Genomic DNA, 15990 nt, shown 5'->3' on the forward strand with positions numbered 1-15990 from the left:
ACCAAAGATTTTTTTGGTTTTGTTTTAATGCTCAGCACTTCTGAGGACTAACATTCTGAAGAAGGTGCTTTATTAAATCTTGGTCTAAACAACAGAGAAGGAAACTTTGTTGATGTGGCCTCTGGATGACACATCACTTAGACTATGGCCTGTGTAGTCTGCATCACTTTCGTTACACTCTTCTGCGAGGCAGTGTTACCGACGCCCTGCTTGGTGAACTCAGCAAGCCCAGTTCATAGTTTTGCGCCTCCGCAGCTGACAGACTCCATTCCAAATGGGAATCCGAGCCAGCCCTGGGCCTGGGAGCTGAACTCTGGCACAGCGGGTGGAATGGTTGCTTTTGCAACTAACTTCATTTACTCCTTAACATTTGTGCGCTGTGAAATGTCTCTTTGGGGATCAAGAAGCACAAAGCAGAGACAGTTATTTAAAGCCATTGCCTATAAATCGGGAGCTCAATGCAATCGGCAGGCGGGGAGGGGAAGGCCAGGCTAGGCGTCTGCAGCTGAGATGTGGTGCGGGAAGCTGCCAAGGCCACAGCTGGAGCCCTGGGACCTTTCTCTCAGAACCCCCTACCAACCTTGGCTTGGCAGGTGCCTTTTTCGAAGTCTGGTCAACTTGTTTTCCATGAAAGGTATGAAAGTCTATGCCAAAAACCCAGGGGAGCAGCACCAGGGGCCTCTCACTTCAGCCCCACAGGGTCAGCCAGAGCCTGGCCTGTGTTCTCTAGTCTCTTTCCTTGACCCCCCCCCTTTCCATCTCATTCTAATGACTGCAATTCATTTGCTCTGCGAGATCACCTTAGGCCGACTTTAAAGGTGCATAATGAATGTCTGCATTCTTCCTATGACATAATCCATCATCAGATTTCATTATTATGAATTCAGTTTGGATGAAGCTTTCTGAATTGGATCCTCTTAACTCTTGTCTCAAATGAAAGGAATTTGCTATTAAAAAAAAAACTGATACATGGTGTTTATTTATGAAGCGCTTGGAGCCATCTGTAGAAATGGAGCTTTGCGAGACTGTGCAGAGCCCCTCTTTTATTCAAGCAGCCAGCTGGACTGTCCTGAAGATTGATTTCTAGGAGACGCTAGACCAGAAAGCCCTTCGTTGAGTTAGATCTGGACTGTTGTGTCCTGCAGTCTGTGGGGCGAGGACTCTGACCCTGAGCATACTGGTGCAAGACAACCCCCCTGGATGCAAAAATGCTGGGGAAACACCAGTGAAACCCCTTCCAAAACAACAAGGATGCACTTGGTTTTGTTCCCTCTGAGCAAGGCACGTGGGCAGCCTGGAGGTGGGGAGCAGCTGGTCTAGAGGAGAAGGCCTCACTAGCCTGCAGGCAGGGCAGTTGTGTCCTCCGTCTGTGGGACTCTTAGAGCCTGGGCCGCTTCAGGTGCGGAGAGGGGACAACTCCACCCAGCTGAGTGTGGCGGTGGCTGATTTGTGTGCAAAGCTCTGGGTACACAAGAAGGGCTCATGTTCCAAAAAGTATCAACATTCTTTACCAAGATGTGAACGATGATAATGGTATTCTCGATGAGGGTCATCACAGTGTACAACACACACAACATCAAAGGATGCTGTGCACAGTCACAGGGTGAATAGGGATATGCACAGTCAGCTGCTATCTAGGTTCTGCATCTGCAGATCCACCACTCACAGACGGTAAACTCCTGGGAAACAGCTGCGAATGTTCTGAGCATGTGCAAGTCTTGTTGTCATGGTATCATGCCCTGACGACACAGGACGGCAGGGGTGCATGTGACGTTGACACTGGATCAGGTGACATAAGCAGTCTGGAGATAACATACGGCACACAGGAGGATGCACACAGGTCACACGGAACCTGTGCCATTGTGAGAGGGACCCAGGTGTCGGAGGATGGGTCCTGGGACCAAGCCCCGCCCACTGCGTATGTATACACCCAACCTGATGAATGTCCCTGGCTCTTCCTTCCTGTCCCTGGACAAGTCTTACCTCTGGTAAACACTTCTCCAGAGACTTGAGTCTCTGGGAGGTTGCGCTCCTCTCACCCCCAGAAGCTCCGTCACTGGCACAGACCTCAGCCCGGCCTGTGTCTTCCCTGCTGTGAGCTCACTCTGCAGACCAAGGCTGCAGGACTTCCCCTCATATCACCAGCTACTTCACTGGCTTTTCCTTGCCAGGGTTTATTTCCTATTTCATGGGTGAACAGAGGAAATGTCAGCAACCACTCTCCACGTTTAGCAGTGAGCACTGTGCTGCTAGCCCTGCAGGCCTGTCAGTGCTGGGTGCCCAGTGGCTCAGGACAGTGGCAGCCCTGTGGGTGATGGAGGAGCACAGCTGCAGGGAGCTGGCTGGCCTGTCGCGGGCCGTGGCTGTGAGTTCTGGGGACCCATGCTCACAGCACGGGGAGCTCTGCCAGCATAGTTGGGTGGAGGTGGTGCCTGTTGGGCCTCTGTGCCAGGACATGCCTAGGGTCACAGAAGCCTCGGGTCACAGGCAGCGTCTGGATTTCCTTCCCTTGGAGCCCTCCTCCCCGTCCAGTGGAGGCCCCTCCTTGCCCTCTGCCTGGTGCAGCCCACTGCTCCACATTTGTTTCCAGATCTCATAACAGCAGATGCCAAGTCTGAAAGTGATCTGAAGGTCAGTAATACTGCTCTTCTCAACGCCTTGGTGTCGGTGGAAATGCATGTCATATTTTGCTGTGACTTTCCATATTCGCTTTGCATACGTAAGCATTCACCTCTCTTAAAGGCATGAGCTGGTGACTTATTTCACTGGACGGCGCAAGGAAGGCAGACAGACACTCAGTGTCCACTGGCCACAACCCCAGTCTTCCAATTCTCGGTTCAGCATTTCTCCTCCTAACATCAGAGAAGAAACTGGGTGGATCAATTTCTGTGGAACTGAATGGGAGACAGATCAACCCAGTATGCAAAATAATGAAGAGGTCCCAGACCTGAAAAGAGTGTTGACATTTCCTCTGCTTTCTCGTCTAGCTTTCACCTACATTTATAATAAAATACCTTCTAGCTGCCAATATATCTTCAGTTTTTAACTGCTTTAGCCAAATTGCAGACAGCTGCATTTGGACCGGATATGTGGTTTATTTACTAAAATATGTTCATTAGCATGTTTTAGAAGTGATCATTGCTTAGAGTTCTCCAAAGTATTTCTGAAACTCCTGTAAAATGCTGGACTACCCCTGAACCTTAGATTTGTATAAGATCCTGAGATCAATGAAAAGCCTTCTGATACCTCCTAGGCAGAAACAGCATGTTTTATCTTGAATCATTGAGAGTACTGGGATGTATTGTAAGATGGTCAACCATACAAATAAGGAAACGACTAAACTTCCTCCCTTTCTTCCCTCCCTAGCTTGAAGGGAGCCGACGCTGGCAATGGGATCCGCGTGTTCGTGCCTGACATCGGGATGTTCATCGCCAGCCTGACTATCTGGCTCGTCTGCAGAAACATCGTACAGAAACCAGTGACAGAAGAAGCAGCACAATATAACCTGGAGTTTGAAAATGAAGAACTGGTAAATCTGACTATGTGTGTCTTCCTTCCTGGGCCCCAGGGCCTTGCCCCTTGATAGTCGTGGCACTGTGATAACTCCCTGTGCAGAGCCCAGTGACTGACAGAGCACGTGACAAAGCCCTTACAGTCCCTCACAAAGCCACCTGGGTGGCCCGCTGGGCACACCTGTCTTCCATAGCTGAGCCACATGGAGACAGGTGGGGATGTGAGTGCTCACCCTTGCTGAGGAGCTCAATGGGTAAGGCCAGCTCGAGACCCCCAGCTGCCATCTGACGCTAAGGCAGATGGTAACCTCATGGAGCTGCATTGGGTCCACATGTTATGAGCTGCTGGGTCTGAAGGTCTTGGTGTCTGGAGAAGCAGTAACACGGGTAGTTTCGGGAGGAAAAGATTCACTCCTCCTTGAGGGGAAACTTCGCACCTTACCCTCCAAGACAGTTATGTTGACGCAGCATGTTGGTCAAATTATTTTAAAACATTCTGGAGGGGAGAAAAGATAAGTTTAGAGAAGCATGGGAATTGAAAAAAAAGATAAGGTAGAGATAAAGAATGAACTGTAAGTGCTCAGCTAGTGCCCAGGGCTGGGGGGTTGCTCCCGGACCAGGAGGTGTGCAGGAGTCTGTCAGCCACCTCTCGTGCTGTCCCCTGACCTGCTCCAGCAGGCGCTCCTGATGACTGCCTCGGCTCTGCAGGTTCAGGTGGCATCAATGTCAAAAGTCATTCATTTAGTAACGGAAAGACGAGATTTACGAATTTAAAAGTCACTCAAATATATTTGATTTGGACATTTGACCCAAGATACAGCTACCAAATGTTTTCAGTTGAACTTGTAAAGCTGGACTTACTAATGTTGAGAATGGTCACCTCTGTGCCTCAAAGGAGGCCGACCAGAATGCAGCTGTCGCCCCAGCGCCCTGCGGTGGGAGATGTGCCTTCACACCGCGCGTCCCGTTCCCCCTTCAAAGGCAAGAAGGGCACAGGGTGCAGGAAACAGTGTCAGCCGAGCTGCTGCTAGCAGCGTTTTGCATTCGAGGCTACAGCCCTGAAAACAGATAAAACTGTGGACATTATTTTTCTTCTTGTTCACCTCACAGTTTTACGACAGGGAATTTAAATTTTGAGTATCTGCTTTCATATTCTAATTCATATCCTAGTTTTATTTTATGATATTTAGAGTTTTGAAAAGATACTGCTTAAATAATCATTACCAAAATTTGTCCCATGTGTTGTGGATGGAAACCCATTAATTAGCTCAAGTTTTGTAAGCTCATGACATTTACATCATTATTATTTATAAGGTGAGACTGTTTTTCAATTATCCTCTTATTGTGGACGGAGGTAGAGGATAACTACTGACAACTGGGTGGACTTTGAAGTCAGAGATGGAAGCGAACGCTGTGTGGTTGGGAAGACTGTCCACACTCTTCACTAGATTGAGTTAATAGGTCAGAGACGCAGCTCAGAGGTGAGCATGCGCTTAGCATGCACGAGGCCTAGGGATAAATCCCCTGCACCAAACAAAACAAAACAAAACAAAACCCCCAAGGAATTAGTAGTGATGCATCACATAGCAGTCGTGAGTACAAAGTAAACATAAAATCCACGCGATGCCTGGGTGCCTGCTCATAAGTTGCTTCTTCCTCCCTTCCACGCCCTTCTCCAGCTTGAGGGGGAGCAATTTCAAAGCCAGGGTCCTCTCAGAATTCTAGACACTTATGTTGGATAGTGTGTTTGTGTTTCTCTCCCAGAGAACCCCTTCTCGCCACTCGTGACAGATAAACGTGAACAGACGGCGGAGGTTCTCATGAAAAGAGCCTGTGTCTGATGGTCAGGGTCTGACAGCTGGGAAAGTGTGATCACGGGCACCAGTTCTAAAATCATGCCTCTTTCTCCAGGACACTTCCTTTTCGTGTTTAGACTAGTGGGAGCTCTGTGCCATCTGAAATTCGTATAAGTTTCTAAGCCTTACAAATCGTGAACTCTGTAATTTAAAGATAATGATATAAATTCTCTAAGTATCTCATTCCAGGCTTTGAAAATGCTAAACGTGATGGTCAGGTTGTTTCCCTTCTTGGTTGATTTAACATATTAAGGTCCATTCTCTTAGCATCTTCCATCCGCAGGGATCCCAGGAGGAAGAGGGTGGTGGGTGAAGCCTCCAAGTTCAGTCTACAAGGAAAGATTTCTTACTTTGGCAATCTGGGCTTCAGTCTGAAAGGAACAGGATCACACAGCCAAAATCTGCAGCTGAATTTATTTTATTTTTGAAGGGCCCAACGTACTTCCTGCTGCTTATAAATCTTGGCTTTTGCTCTCCAGAATGTTTGGGTTTTGAGGATACCAAAAGACTAGTGTTTGCTGGCATTGCTGCTTCTTTCATTTATCTCGATGGAGAAATGGCTAAGTCCATCTCCTGGTGCCAGGGAGAATTCTTCTCAAGTGCAGCATCCATTAAAGTAGCAACTAATCCCCGAGGAAGACTCATGGGTCTCTGTGGATTTGCTCTCTTAAGGTGTTAACATTCTGCCCACCAATGACCCCATCAAGGTTAACATGAGCCCTGTCTACCCAGTCACCAGAGCCAGACACCTGATATAACCCTGGCTTCCCCGGGCCCCTTGTCCATCACATCAGCAAATCCTTTGTCTCCACCTCCAAGTGCTGTCTGCACTCAGGGTCCCCACTGCCATAGTTGCCGCCAGCAGCCACCAGCTCTCAACTAGACCCAGAAGAACCTCCAGATGGGGGTCCCGCTGCAGCTTCTGTTCTCACCCCATCCGTGGAGACGACACACAGCAGCTGTTCCTATAAAGCTGAGGATGAAATCATGGAGAAGATATTTCTTTGGATTTCCACTAAACCAGAATAAAACGCAGGCTCCTGATCCCAACATGGCTTTGCAGGGCCTGCCCATGTCTTGCCCTCTCCCTCCCCGACCATGCAGACAGGACCCTTCCTCCCCCTCTTCCCTCCCCCATGAGGCCTGCCCCAGCCACCTTCCAAAGTGGGCTTCCTGGGTAGGTCCTGCGTGTTCGTGATCACAGCCTGTAGTGCTCGCCTGAGTTGCTCTGTTACTCATTTCTGGTTTCCCTCAGTGGCCACAGGCTCCAGGAGGGCAAGGCTCTGCCTGTCTGGACCTCTGTTGTAGCCCAGGATATGGCAGGATCCTGAGGACCACGAGCCTGGTGGTGCCTGTGCACTCTTTGGGCACTGACTGAATGTCATGGGTGCACAGGGCAGTCCATGCAGAAAACCAAAGGCAGCACAGGAGGGCAAGCCTCGGGCAGCACGGCTGCAGGGGTGAGTGTCCCCAACCCCAGAAGTCTCCATGGAGCCAGAGTGAAGCCACCAAACCACCCCCGGGCCAGTCTGTCCTCACTGGGCCTGAAGAAGAGGTGCTTGTTACATAAGGATACTTTTAACTTACTCCGTTCCTTTTCTCTGAGGTCCTACTGTGCACCAGTTGGTCTAAATATCTAACAGCAGTTAGTTTTTGGTTTTGGTGTTTTGTTGTTGTTTTGGGGGGGGATCATGTGGTCTTTGTTTGTTTTTTTCTTTTCTCCTTTTTGCTTTGCTTTGCTTACCAATAATATTTTTCTTCCTTATCAGTTAATAATCCCATCCATCTTAGGAATGATTGGAACAGGGCATCCAAAATTCCTGCAGTCAGGTGGGCTAAGGACCTGACATTTGCATTTTATAAAGCTAATATACTGGCATCCCTGAGCAATGGATGTGCCATGAAGAATTCTTTGTCTTCCCCTTGGACCCAGCACTGGGCCTGGAGCAGAGCCGGGCTCGGGAGCAGGTGCTGGATGGCGGGATGGATGGGGAAGGCAGTCAGGCTGCTGCTGATCCCTGCTCTGCTCAACCTTTCACCTCAGTTTGTCATTGTTGTCTTGGGACTTTTTGTTTGTTTGTATTGCGTTGCTGGGGCTTGAGGGTCCAGGCAAAGACTCCACCACGGAGCCACATCCCCAGCCCCCTTTGACACCTTCATAACAGAGACTTAGAGAGGTTGGTTTTCTTTGCATCTTGATCCATCACAAGTAATCCCATGGGTCCTGTGTCTTTCAGGAAGCTTTGGAGCACCAGCCAGTCTTGTGCTCCCCACTCCTAGAGCAAGTACCAGGCATGTTGTCTAGAAGAGTCAAATTTAGCTGTTTCCTAGGAAAGAAATGGTAGCACAGGGCTAGCACACCATGAGTGTGCATGTGTGTGCTCATATTCATGTGTGCATGTGTATGTATTATGTGTGCATGTGTGTGCATTGTGTGTACAGTGTGTATGAGTCTGTGCATGTGTGTGCACTGTCTGTATGTGTGTGCATGTGTGTGCATTATATGTAGTGTGTGCTCATGTCCATGTGTGCGCATTGTGTGTTCATGTGGGTGCATGTGTGCATGTGTATGTCTGTGTGCATTTTTGTGTGTCTGCACATTATGGGCGAATGTGTGTGTGTGTATGTGCATGTTTGCATGCATGTGCGTGTGTGCATGTGTGCATTGTGTGTGCATGTGTGTGCATGTGTGAATGCTGCTTTGGTTTTATGCTTTTCTATTAGGTGATTTTCTTTTTAAATCTCAAAGCAAAACCCCTTTAACGTGAATGGTCACTGTCACTTGGCTGGTCTCCTTTGCTGTTCATTTGCTTCTCACATGATGTTCAGATGACTCCTAAGGACAGGTGCCTTCTTACTTGGCCACCTAACTGGGGAGTTTTTAGACGTTCCCGCACAGGGCCAGAACAAGCCCAGGGAGAGGCCATTTGTGCTGGCACTGCCAGGTCCCCTGTGCTGTCCTGCCTGGTTCCTGGCCCCCAGCCTGTTGTTAAGCCCATTGCCCTCCGGGCGGTGGGAACCCACACATCCACACGCTCCCTGGGAGCGCTTTAAATTGCTATTGTGATTTTGGAGAACAATCTTCCTGAAGCCAGTCTTCCTAAGCCCTCACATTAGGCTTGGTGACATTCGGGATAGCCCACACCAGTCCACTTCCTCCTTTGCCTTCTCACCTCTAGGGGATGCTGGAGACAAAGCTTGTCCCTTACAGCATGTTTGCTCCCTGCCTCAGGCTCTCTGTAAGATCAGTTGTCAACATGTCACAAGGCACACTGCATGAAAAACTAGTGACACTGCAGAAACACACTCCCTTTGCCTCGGACTTCAGACTCCTGGGTGTGACTTCAATAAATTCCTGTGGAAGTGTTTTAAAAACTGATTTCCTCACCAAAAATAATAGGAACAAGATTCCATTGCCCAAAAGCTCTGGTCTGAGGTCTGAGCTTGACTGGACCCCAACAAGTTTCCAAAGAGAAATGTCCTCAATATCTTTTCCAAAGAAAGGGGTCTGCAGAGATGTGACTCCAGCAGAATACCTTGGCATTGCGCCACCCCAGTGGGACCCAGTGCTGAAGCCACACCCCAGCGCCAGTGCCTACCACATGTAGGGGCTCCACGTGTGGAGGCTACAGCTCTGTGGGGTACCATGTTCTGTGCACCAAGACAAGAACTAGACACCTCTCACCCCAGGAGGCTGCCCACCCACCACAGCCCAGTCCCAGGGCTTCTAATCAGCTCCACACAGAGAAGACAGAAGCTGCCTGTGGGACCACGCCTTCAGTCTGGGTTGGAATAAACCCTGAGGATCATCTGGGGACCACCAGGAGGTCAGGCTGCCAGGTTCAACCTTGGACTTACTAAATCAGAAATTCTGAGGGTGAATTCAGGGCATGGGTGATTCTGAGGCTGCTACCGTTCACAATCACCTCAGTTCTTTGCTGTATTTGAATGGACAGACACTAGTTGCGTATTCATGGTGCACTGTGCTGTTTGGGTTCCTGTAGACACGTAGAATGACCAACTCAGGGTCCTCAGCACATTGATTTCCTCGAATGCCTGCTATTTCTCTGTGTTGTGAGCATTTAAAATCCCTTTCACCGATCTGGGAGAGCACCTGCTCTTCACCTGGTCAGCAGACCCTGCGGGAGGTCAACAGAGCCGTCCCTGCACCTGACCCTGGCCCCTTGCCACCCACCCCCACCCCGAAGCCCAGCTCTGCCTTGGCCCTGCTCTTGCAGGTTCAGGCCCCGTGGGCGTGGAAGCGGGTCTGTCTTCCCAGCCTGGTTCACTTCACTTGGCCTCAGCTCCCTGGGTCCCTCCTTGTAGGTGTCAGGATTTCCTGTGGGAATCAGCATCTTTTAAAGAGGGAGGTAAAGGACTAAAATGTCTTTGAATGCGCCTTAGGTTTTAACATGGACAGTGATTCCGTGGGACGTTTCAGTGGCTTGTTATGCCCTGGAGGGCTCACTTTGTCTTCGCCCAGACACCCCGGAACCAGGGGCTGGGGGGCTGTTTACAACTGCAGCTCTCTCAGCTCCCAGGCCAGGTGCAAGCTGGACTCTGCCTGTTGGTAAACAATCCAGAGGGAGCCCTGCCCTGCTGGCCCTGCCTAGGCTGCAGCAGATGACCAAGGGGACAAGCCTGCCTCTCAGGAGCCAGCCCTGCCAGCCCGGCCAGTGGGTTTGCAGCCCACCCCACCTCCCTTACTCAGAAAGCATTACCAGCCGAGGGCCCCAGGGGTTCTGGTGTAAAATGCTGCAGGGCCTCACGTGCAGCAGTGTGTTTATGACAGCCAGCAGCTGTCCTTCCTGGTGAGGTCAGGGGAGCCGTTTGTACAAGCTCGGAAAGGCTGCCGGAGCACATTGCCATTTGATTTAATCTACATCCGCAGCCATTGCATAATTGAATAGTAAGTCATCTGTCACGATCGTCACCGGTGCATTTCTGTGTCCCAGGCAGGCCTCACGGCCATCCCCTCCTTCAGTGCAGTGTAAAGGCATGGGCCGAGCTCCTTCCTGGATGGATGGTTTTCGTGCCCACTCACTGAGAGTAAGGAGGGTAGGCCGCGGATGCCCGCCTGTGCCAGGGTGAACTGAGGTGGCCTCAAGGGCTGTGCTGGAGGAGGACCCTGGTCTTCCTGTCCTCCAGGAGCTGGAGTAGGCCGACAGGAAGGGGCCTGAGGCTGGGCCTGCAGCTAATCAAGGATACCAGCCACGGCGTGTGGGCAAGCAAGGAGAACCACTGGGTTCTGTTCCCCAGGGGTCCCTGCCTTGATGCTGAGGCCAAGGGAGGGGCTGCAGGCGGGCAGCAGCAGAGAGGTGACCATCTCTGTCCTCAGGGACTATCAGAGCCCCACATAAGACCCACTCACCCTCCAGGGAGTCCCAAACAGGCCTCTGCAGTGCCTGCTGCCCCAAATGCTGCCAGCTGCTGCTCTGAATGCCTGCTGGACTCTGCCATCAGAGCACCTGGAGGGATCTGGGGTGTTGCCTCCAAGCCTCCAGCCTGCTTCCCCATCCTCTGCCACCAATAAAGACAAGCATAGGAACAACCTTTGTCCCCCCGCCCGTCTCTCTGACCCCCATGGCAGAGTCACTGCTACTCCTGCCGACTGGACCTCTAACACCTGTGCCACAGACACACCCTTCCCTCCTCCCCTGACCACAGCCATGGGCTGCCAGCTCTGTCTCCCCTCTGCTTATTCCCCAGCAGCTCAAGTGCATGCACATCAGAATTGCATGGGGAACTGGAATAGGGTCTTAAACTTTTTGAAGAGATTCCCTTTGGGAGGCAAAGGCTGGTTCTCCTCTAAGATTAGATAGTGAAACATGTTTGTTTGTTGATGGGGGTCATCAGAGAGAAATGGAGTGTGTTGTGAAGCGGGACACAGGAGGAGTGGCTGAGCCATTCCTCTTCCTGCTGTCCCGAGCAGGTGAAATCCAGTCAAGTTTGCTGGAGCACTTGCAGCTTGCATTGCTACAGGAGGAAGGCAGACTGCATGGCTTGCAGACAGGCCTCAGGAAAGCTTTTTGATGGGCTTGAGGCAGTTTGGTAATCTTCCCTCAGTAAAGTAGAGGACAAGTTCATCCTCTGAGAACCGGAAGGCTGAACACCTGATGGCAGTCCTTTAAGGGTGCAGAAGAGGGCATGGCCAGACCACCTGCCTTCCCTCTGAGCACATCCCAGAGCCTCGGGCCAGCTCTTCCCTCTGCCCAGAGTGCTCTTTCCTGGGACTTGACCTCGTGACATGTCACCTCCTCTAAGAGAGTCTCCCTGATCTCAGATCTAATGGAGCCACCCTTTCCGTCAGTCCTTCCCTATTTGATTCCTTACTGGAGATATTTAGATTGCTCATCATTTACGTGGCCACACAGTCCCTGCTGTGTCTTTTACTAGAGTGATTCGGACACACCGGGCATTGTGTGGATAAAAACGTTGGAAGCATGAGACATTCTTTTTGCCTCAAAAAGTATATACAAATGCCATGTAAAGATCTGTGGTGCTTCGTCGTTTAGGGAATGACGACAGGGAAGTGTCTGCGTGCATCTAGCACAGACATGACTGTTTCCCATGTCCGATCTGCACTCAGCTGAGGGTGTGGCTGCACAGCCCTAGGACTGGCCTCACGCTGTGATGGCAGAGCAGGGTCCTCCATGCCCAGGGGCTCGAGGGGCCCACACAGCCCTGCTATGGGTGGGTGGATGCACATGCGTGTGCATGTGCATGTGCATGTGTACGTGTGGGTGTAGAGAGGGGCTGTCTCTCTTCCCTGGCCTCCATCTCTGTGTCCTTGAGGCCTCAACTTCCTCCAGCTTGGCAGCAGTCCTATCCTACCTCCCCGACCCCAGTGAGCTCAGGCAGACAGACGGCCCCCTCACCAGCATCATCAGGACACAGGACCATGACCCTGGGACTGGAAAGGCCAGGCTCTGCTTTTCACGGCTGACCTGGAGCTGACTAGCTCAGAGCGCCTGGCCCAGCCAAAGCTGTGAAGTCTGTCGACCTAGAGACAAATGCAAATAGTCTCATGATCTCAGAGTCCTCTGGTCTCAGGGTGATGGCTGTGTGTATGAGTCTTGTATGGATGAGGAAAAAAAAACCTATTTTATCTTTTAAAATAAGACAAGCAAACCGGGTTTGCATCCCCAGTGGAAAGAGCACCTGTGTGTTCTGGAGGGAGTGTTTCCTGAGGGGCTCAATTGTCCAGGGTAGATCCGGGAGTTGGTCTCAAGAGAGGGGCAACTGTGCACTTAGCCAAGTAGCCCGAGCCCACGCCCCGGAAGTCCCGAAATAGCCAACGGACGTGGACTTCAGAAAGTGAAGGGACGCCCTGAGCCCTGGGGGGCCACCTCTGGTGTGAAGGGTAGGTGGCCTGCTCAACCCTGGAGCACCCCGAGGGCACACCCAGTGAGCAGCATTGGCAGAGCCTGTCTGGGGACCTGATGGAGCATCATTGCTGTTCAGCTGCCCCTGGGTCCTGCTGGCGATCTTTCCGCTCACCTCCTCAGGAAAGGCCACAGTGGCATGGGTCACCACCATGCCTGGGCCACCGGGTGACGCGCGCGGTGTTGCCGACTTGGGAAATGACCTCACTCACTGCCCCTTGCAGCAGGAGCCTCTCGGCATCTGGCCTGGCCTGCAACAGCTTCTGTGTCATTTCTTTAGGCTGCTGGGGAAAAGGCGGACTCAGAAGATGCCCTGATGGACGCGGACGCAGACGGGGACGGCGCGGAGGGCGAGCTGGAGGAAAGCGCCAAGCTGAAGATGTTCCGCAGGGTGGCCTCTGTGGCCTCCAAACTCAAGGAGTTCATCGGCAACATGATAACCACCGCCGGCAAGGTCGTAGTCACCGTGCTGCTGGGGTCCTCCGGTGAGTGAGTCCTGACTGCGCTGCCCAGGGCGCTGTGGAGGAGGCGGTGCGTTGCGGGAGGAGGCGGTGCATTGCGGGAGGAGGCGGTGCATTGCGGGAGGAGGCGGTGCATTGCGGGAGGAGGCGGTGCATTGCGGGAGGAGGCGGTGCATTGCGGGTGGAGGCAGGTGTCGCAGGAGCCAGTCGACACTAATAACTGTCAGGCCTGGGAACCCAGCATGCGGACGGGCCACAGGAGAAAGTTGTGTTCTCTGTGGTTCTGGTCCTGACCTTGTGAGGGGTCCCGACAATACACCCGTTAATAGCCCTGTTAATACCCTTTTCCATATCTGAGTGACCTCATTTTCTGGGTGGAGGTCAGAATAACACCATTCCTCTTGCTCTGAGGGTGATCTGCTGCCCTGACCATCTGAGGGGACCCCGGCAGCCACCCTTGTGCCTCCTCGCATGTCTCTGGACGGAGTCATTTGAAATCTTAATTTAACTCTCAGGATACACTATTTTTCTTCGGAAGCTAGATGGTAATCTTCCAGAAGAGACTCACTTCCTTTCAATTTTGGCCGTAGCGGGCTTATTCCATGATGATGTTATCTCCGTCTTCTCCCTCCTCCCATCCCACCCACCAGCCCAGGGAGCTTGCCACAGTGCCTGCACCCACACTTTCCAGAGGGAACGTCGAAAATGGAGTACTTAAGTTTTAGTAGGGAAAAAAAAAGATAGAAAAAGAAAGTAGAGTTTCTCAAAAAAAAAAATCAAATCCAGCACCTTAGTGAGCACTCCTTTCACAATGCCCAATAAATTGTGTTGAACACAGCTGCCTGGTCTTCCCCGCCCCCCTTACGGACAAGAAACTCCAAATCCTGGTGGCTGGACCAAGTTTTAGTGAGACGTGAGCTGCCACCAGAGGTCAGATCTTAGTTAACTTAACAATAAAGCAAATAAAATGGTGTTGGGAAAGTTGGATGGACAGACATGAGTGCCCCCAACATTTGGAAACAATGGGAACAGAGAAGCAAGCAAGTAAATATGCAGGTTAATTCTGTTGGTGTGAAGAAGATGCTCACTGGCCTGAAATGCTGCAGGGAGGTCTTCTCCATCCTCTGGTCTTTCCCTGCTTTTAAAAACTACCCCTTGAGGGTGATCTCTTCATGGTAAATAGAGCACCTCTTCTGGTTATGTTAATTAAGCATGAGTAACCTCTCTAAATCGGGTCCCTGGCTAAGGGCAGGGGAAGGGAAAGAGGGTTTGCTGCCCCACTGTGCTCTCCAGCCCTGCTGTTCCTGACCGTCTTCCTCTCCCCAGGTATGATGCTGCCGTCTTTGACCTCGGCTGTCTATTTCTTTGTATTTCTGGGTCTGTGCACCTGGTGGTCCTGGTGCCGGACGTTCGACCCGTTGCTGTTCAGCTGCCTCTGTGTCCTGCTGGCGATTTTCACTGCTGGGCACCTGATTGGACTTTATTTATATCAGTTCCAGTTCTTTCAAGAAGCCGTTCCACCCAATGACTACTATGCAAGGTGAGAGGCACTGCTGGGAACCTATGGGAGAGAGCACCCTGTCCACCCTGTGATGGTGGTTGGGCTCTGTGAATTTCTAAGGGTTCTTCCGAATGAGGCCGACTGGTGTGTCAAGCAGAGATTTGATGGGGTGCAGAAACAGTCAGGCGCTTTAATTTTATTGGACAATACAGTGCTGGGATGGCAGGTGCTCGCACAATGACTCAGGGTGACATTGCTGCTTGCTTGCTAATTGCAAAGGAAAAAATCACAATTGATGAACACAGTCAGCACTTTGGCTGCCAGTTGATAAAGACCAACATTACTAAAGACAAGAGAGCCATGGCTCTCCCATCTCCAGGGTGGTGCAGAACGTGGGTCCCCAGCACCCGCGGCCCCAGCCTTCAGACCCCACGCGACAGCACAGGCATGCAAAGGAGGGAAACAGTTCCAGTGGCTCCACCATAAAAACCAGTCAGAGAACCCAGCCTGTGGGTGCCCCAGGGGAGTGGTCTGGTGTCTTCAAAAGTCAGCCTCGGCACAGAAAGGTGTGTGGAGAGAGCAGGAGGAGAGGAGAGGAGAGATAAAGACCCCACAGACAGGAGGGATGCTCATCTCTCATATCCTAGGACATCAAGCCTCAAGGCATTGTGGGCTGGGGGTGGACCTTGGGTGGGTGTTAGAGGACAAGCTGGGAGTTACTGCCCACGTTTCAGGTGTGTGATGGCAGTGACGGTATTATGAGCACAGAGTGCATGCCATTGCTGTGGGAGCTGGTGGGCACTTAGGGATGGAGGGTCCTGATGCTGTACCTGAACAGTGCTGCTAACAGGCATCAATCAAATCCTAAAATCACTTAAACTCAGTTAAAATTAAAGTTAGTGCCCAGGACACAGGCACAGCTAGCTCTAAATCCAGGTCGCACAATCGATTATGTCACAGTCCCCCAGGTGATAGGAGCAGGCCACAGAGGGCCCTTGCAGAGTCTCTTCATGAGGCAGGTATGTGATATTTATTTTTGGCAGGCAGGAATAAATAAATGTCTGATTTCAGTACAGAATTTAGTTCTGTACTAATGGATCCTTGAGCTTCTTTAGTTTCTGGTTTATTGTATACATGTTGAAAAACAGTTCTGCACTGTTGAAAGGGCTGACTTTGGGGATGACTTAACTGGGAGCCTAAGTATCCTCTGGATAGCAGCCAGTTTGGGTTTCATTCTTCCTGCTAGTTAAGGAGCTCTTCTTCCACCTAGTGGCT

At 51.3% G+C, this 15990-nt stretch overlaps 1 protein-coding gene across 4 annotated transcripts in view; it reads left to right on the forward strand.

The window, feature by feature from the left end:
- The window catches only part of Piezo2 (piezo type mechanosensitive ion channel component 2), a 337909-nt gene that overhangs the window by 191801 nt on the left and 130118 nt on the right, over window positions 1-15990 (forward strand). For all 4 annotated transcript variants that reach the window (XM_078030440.1, XM_078030437.1, XM_078030438.1 and 1 more), the window contains exons 5-7: window positions 3367-3529; window positions 13034-13238; window positions 14541-14754. In XM_078030440.1, coding sequence (XP_077886566.1) covers window positions 3367-3529; window positions 13034-13238; window positions 14541-14754 — 582 coding nt within the window. The remainder of the gene's footprint in view (window positions 1-3366; window positions 3530-13033; window positions 13239-14540; window positions 14755-15990) is intronic.

Source organism: Ictidomys tridecemlineatus, chromosome 13, assembly GCF_052094955.1.
Source record: "Ictidomys tridecemlineatus isolate mIctTri1 chromosome 13, mIctTri1.hap1, whole genome shotgun sequence".
Lineage (NCBI taxonomy): Eukaryota > Metazoa > Chordata > Mammalia > Rodentia > Sciuridae > Ictidomys > Ictidomys tridecemlineatus.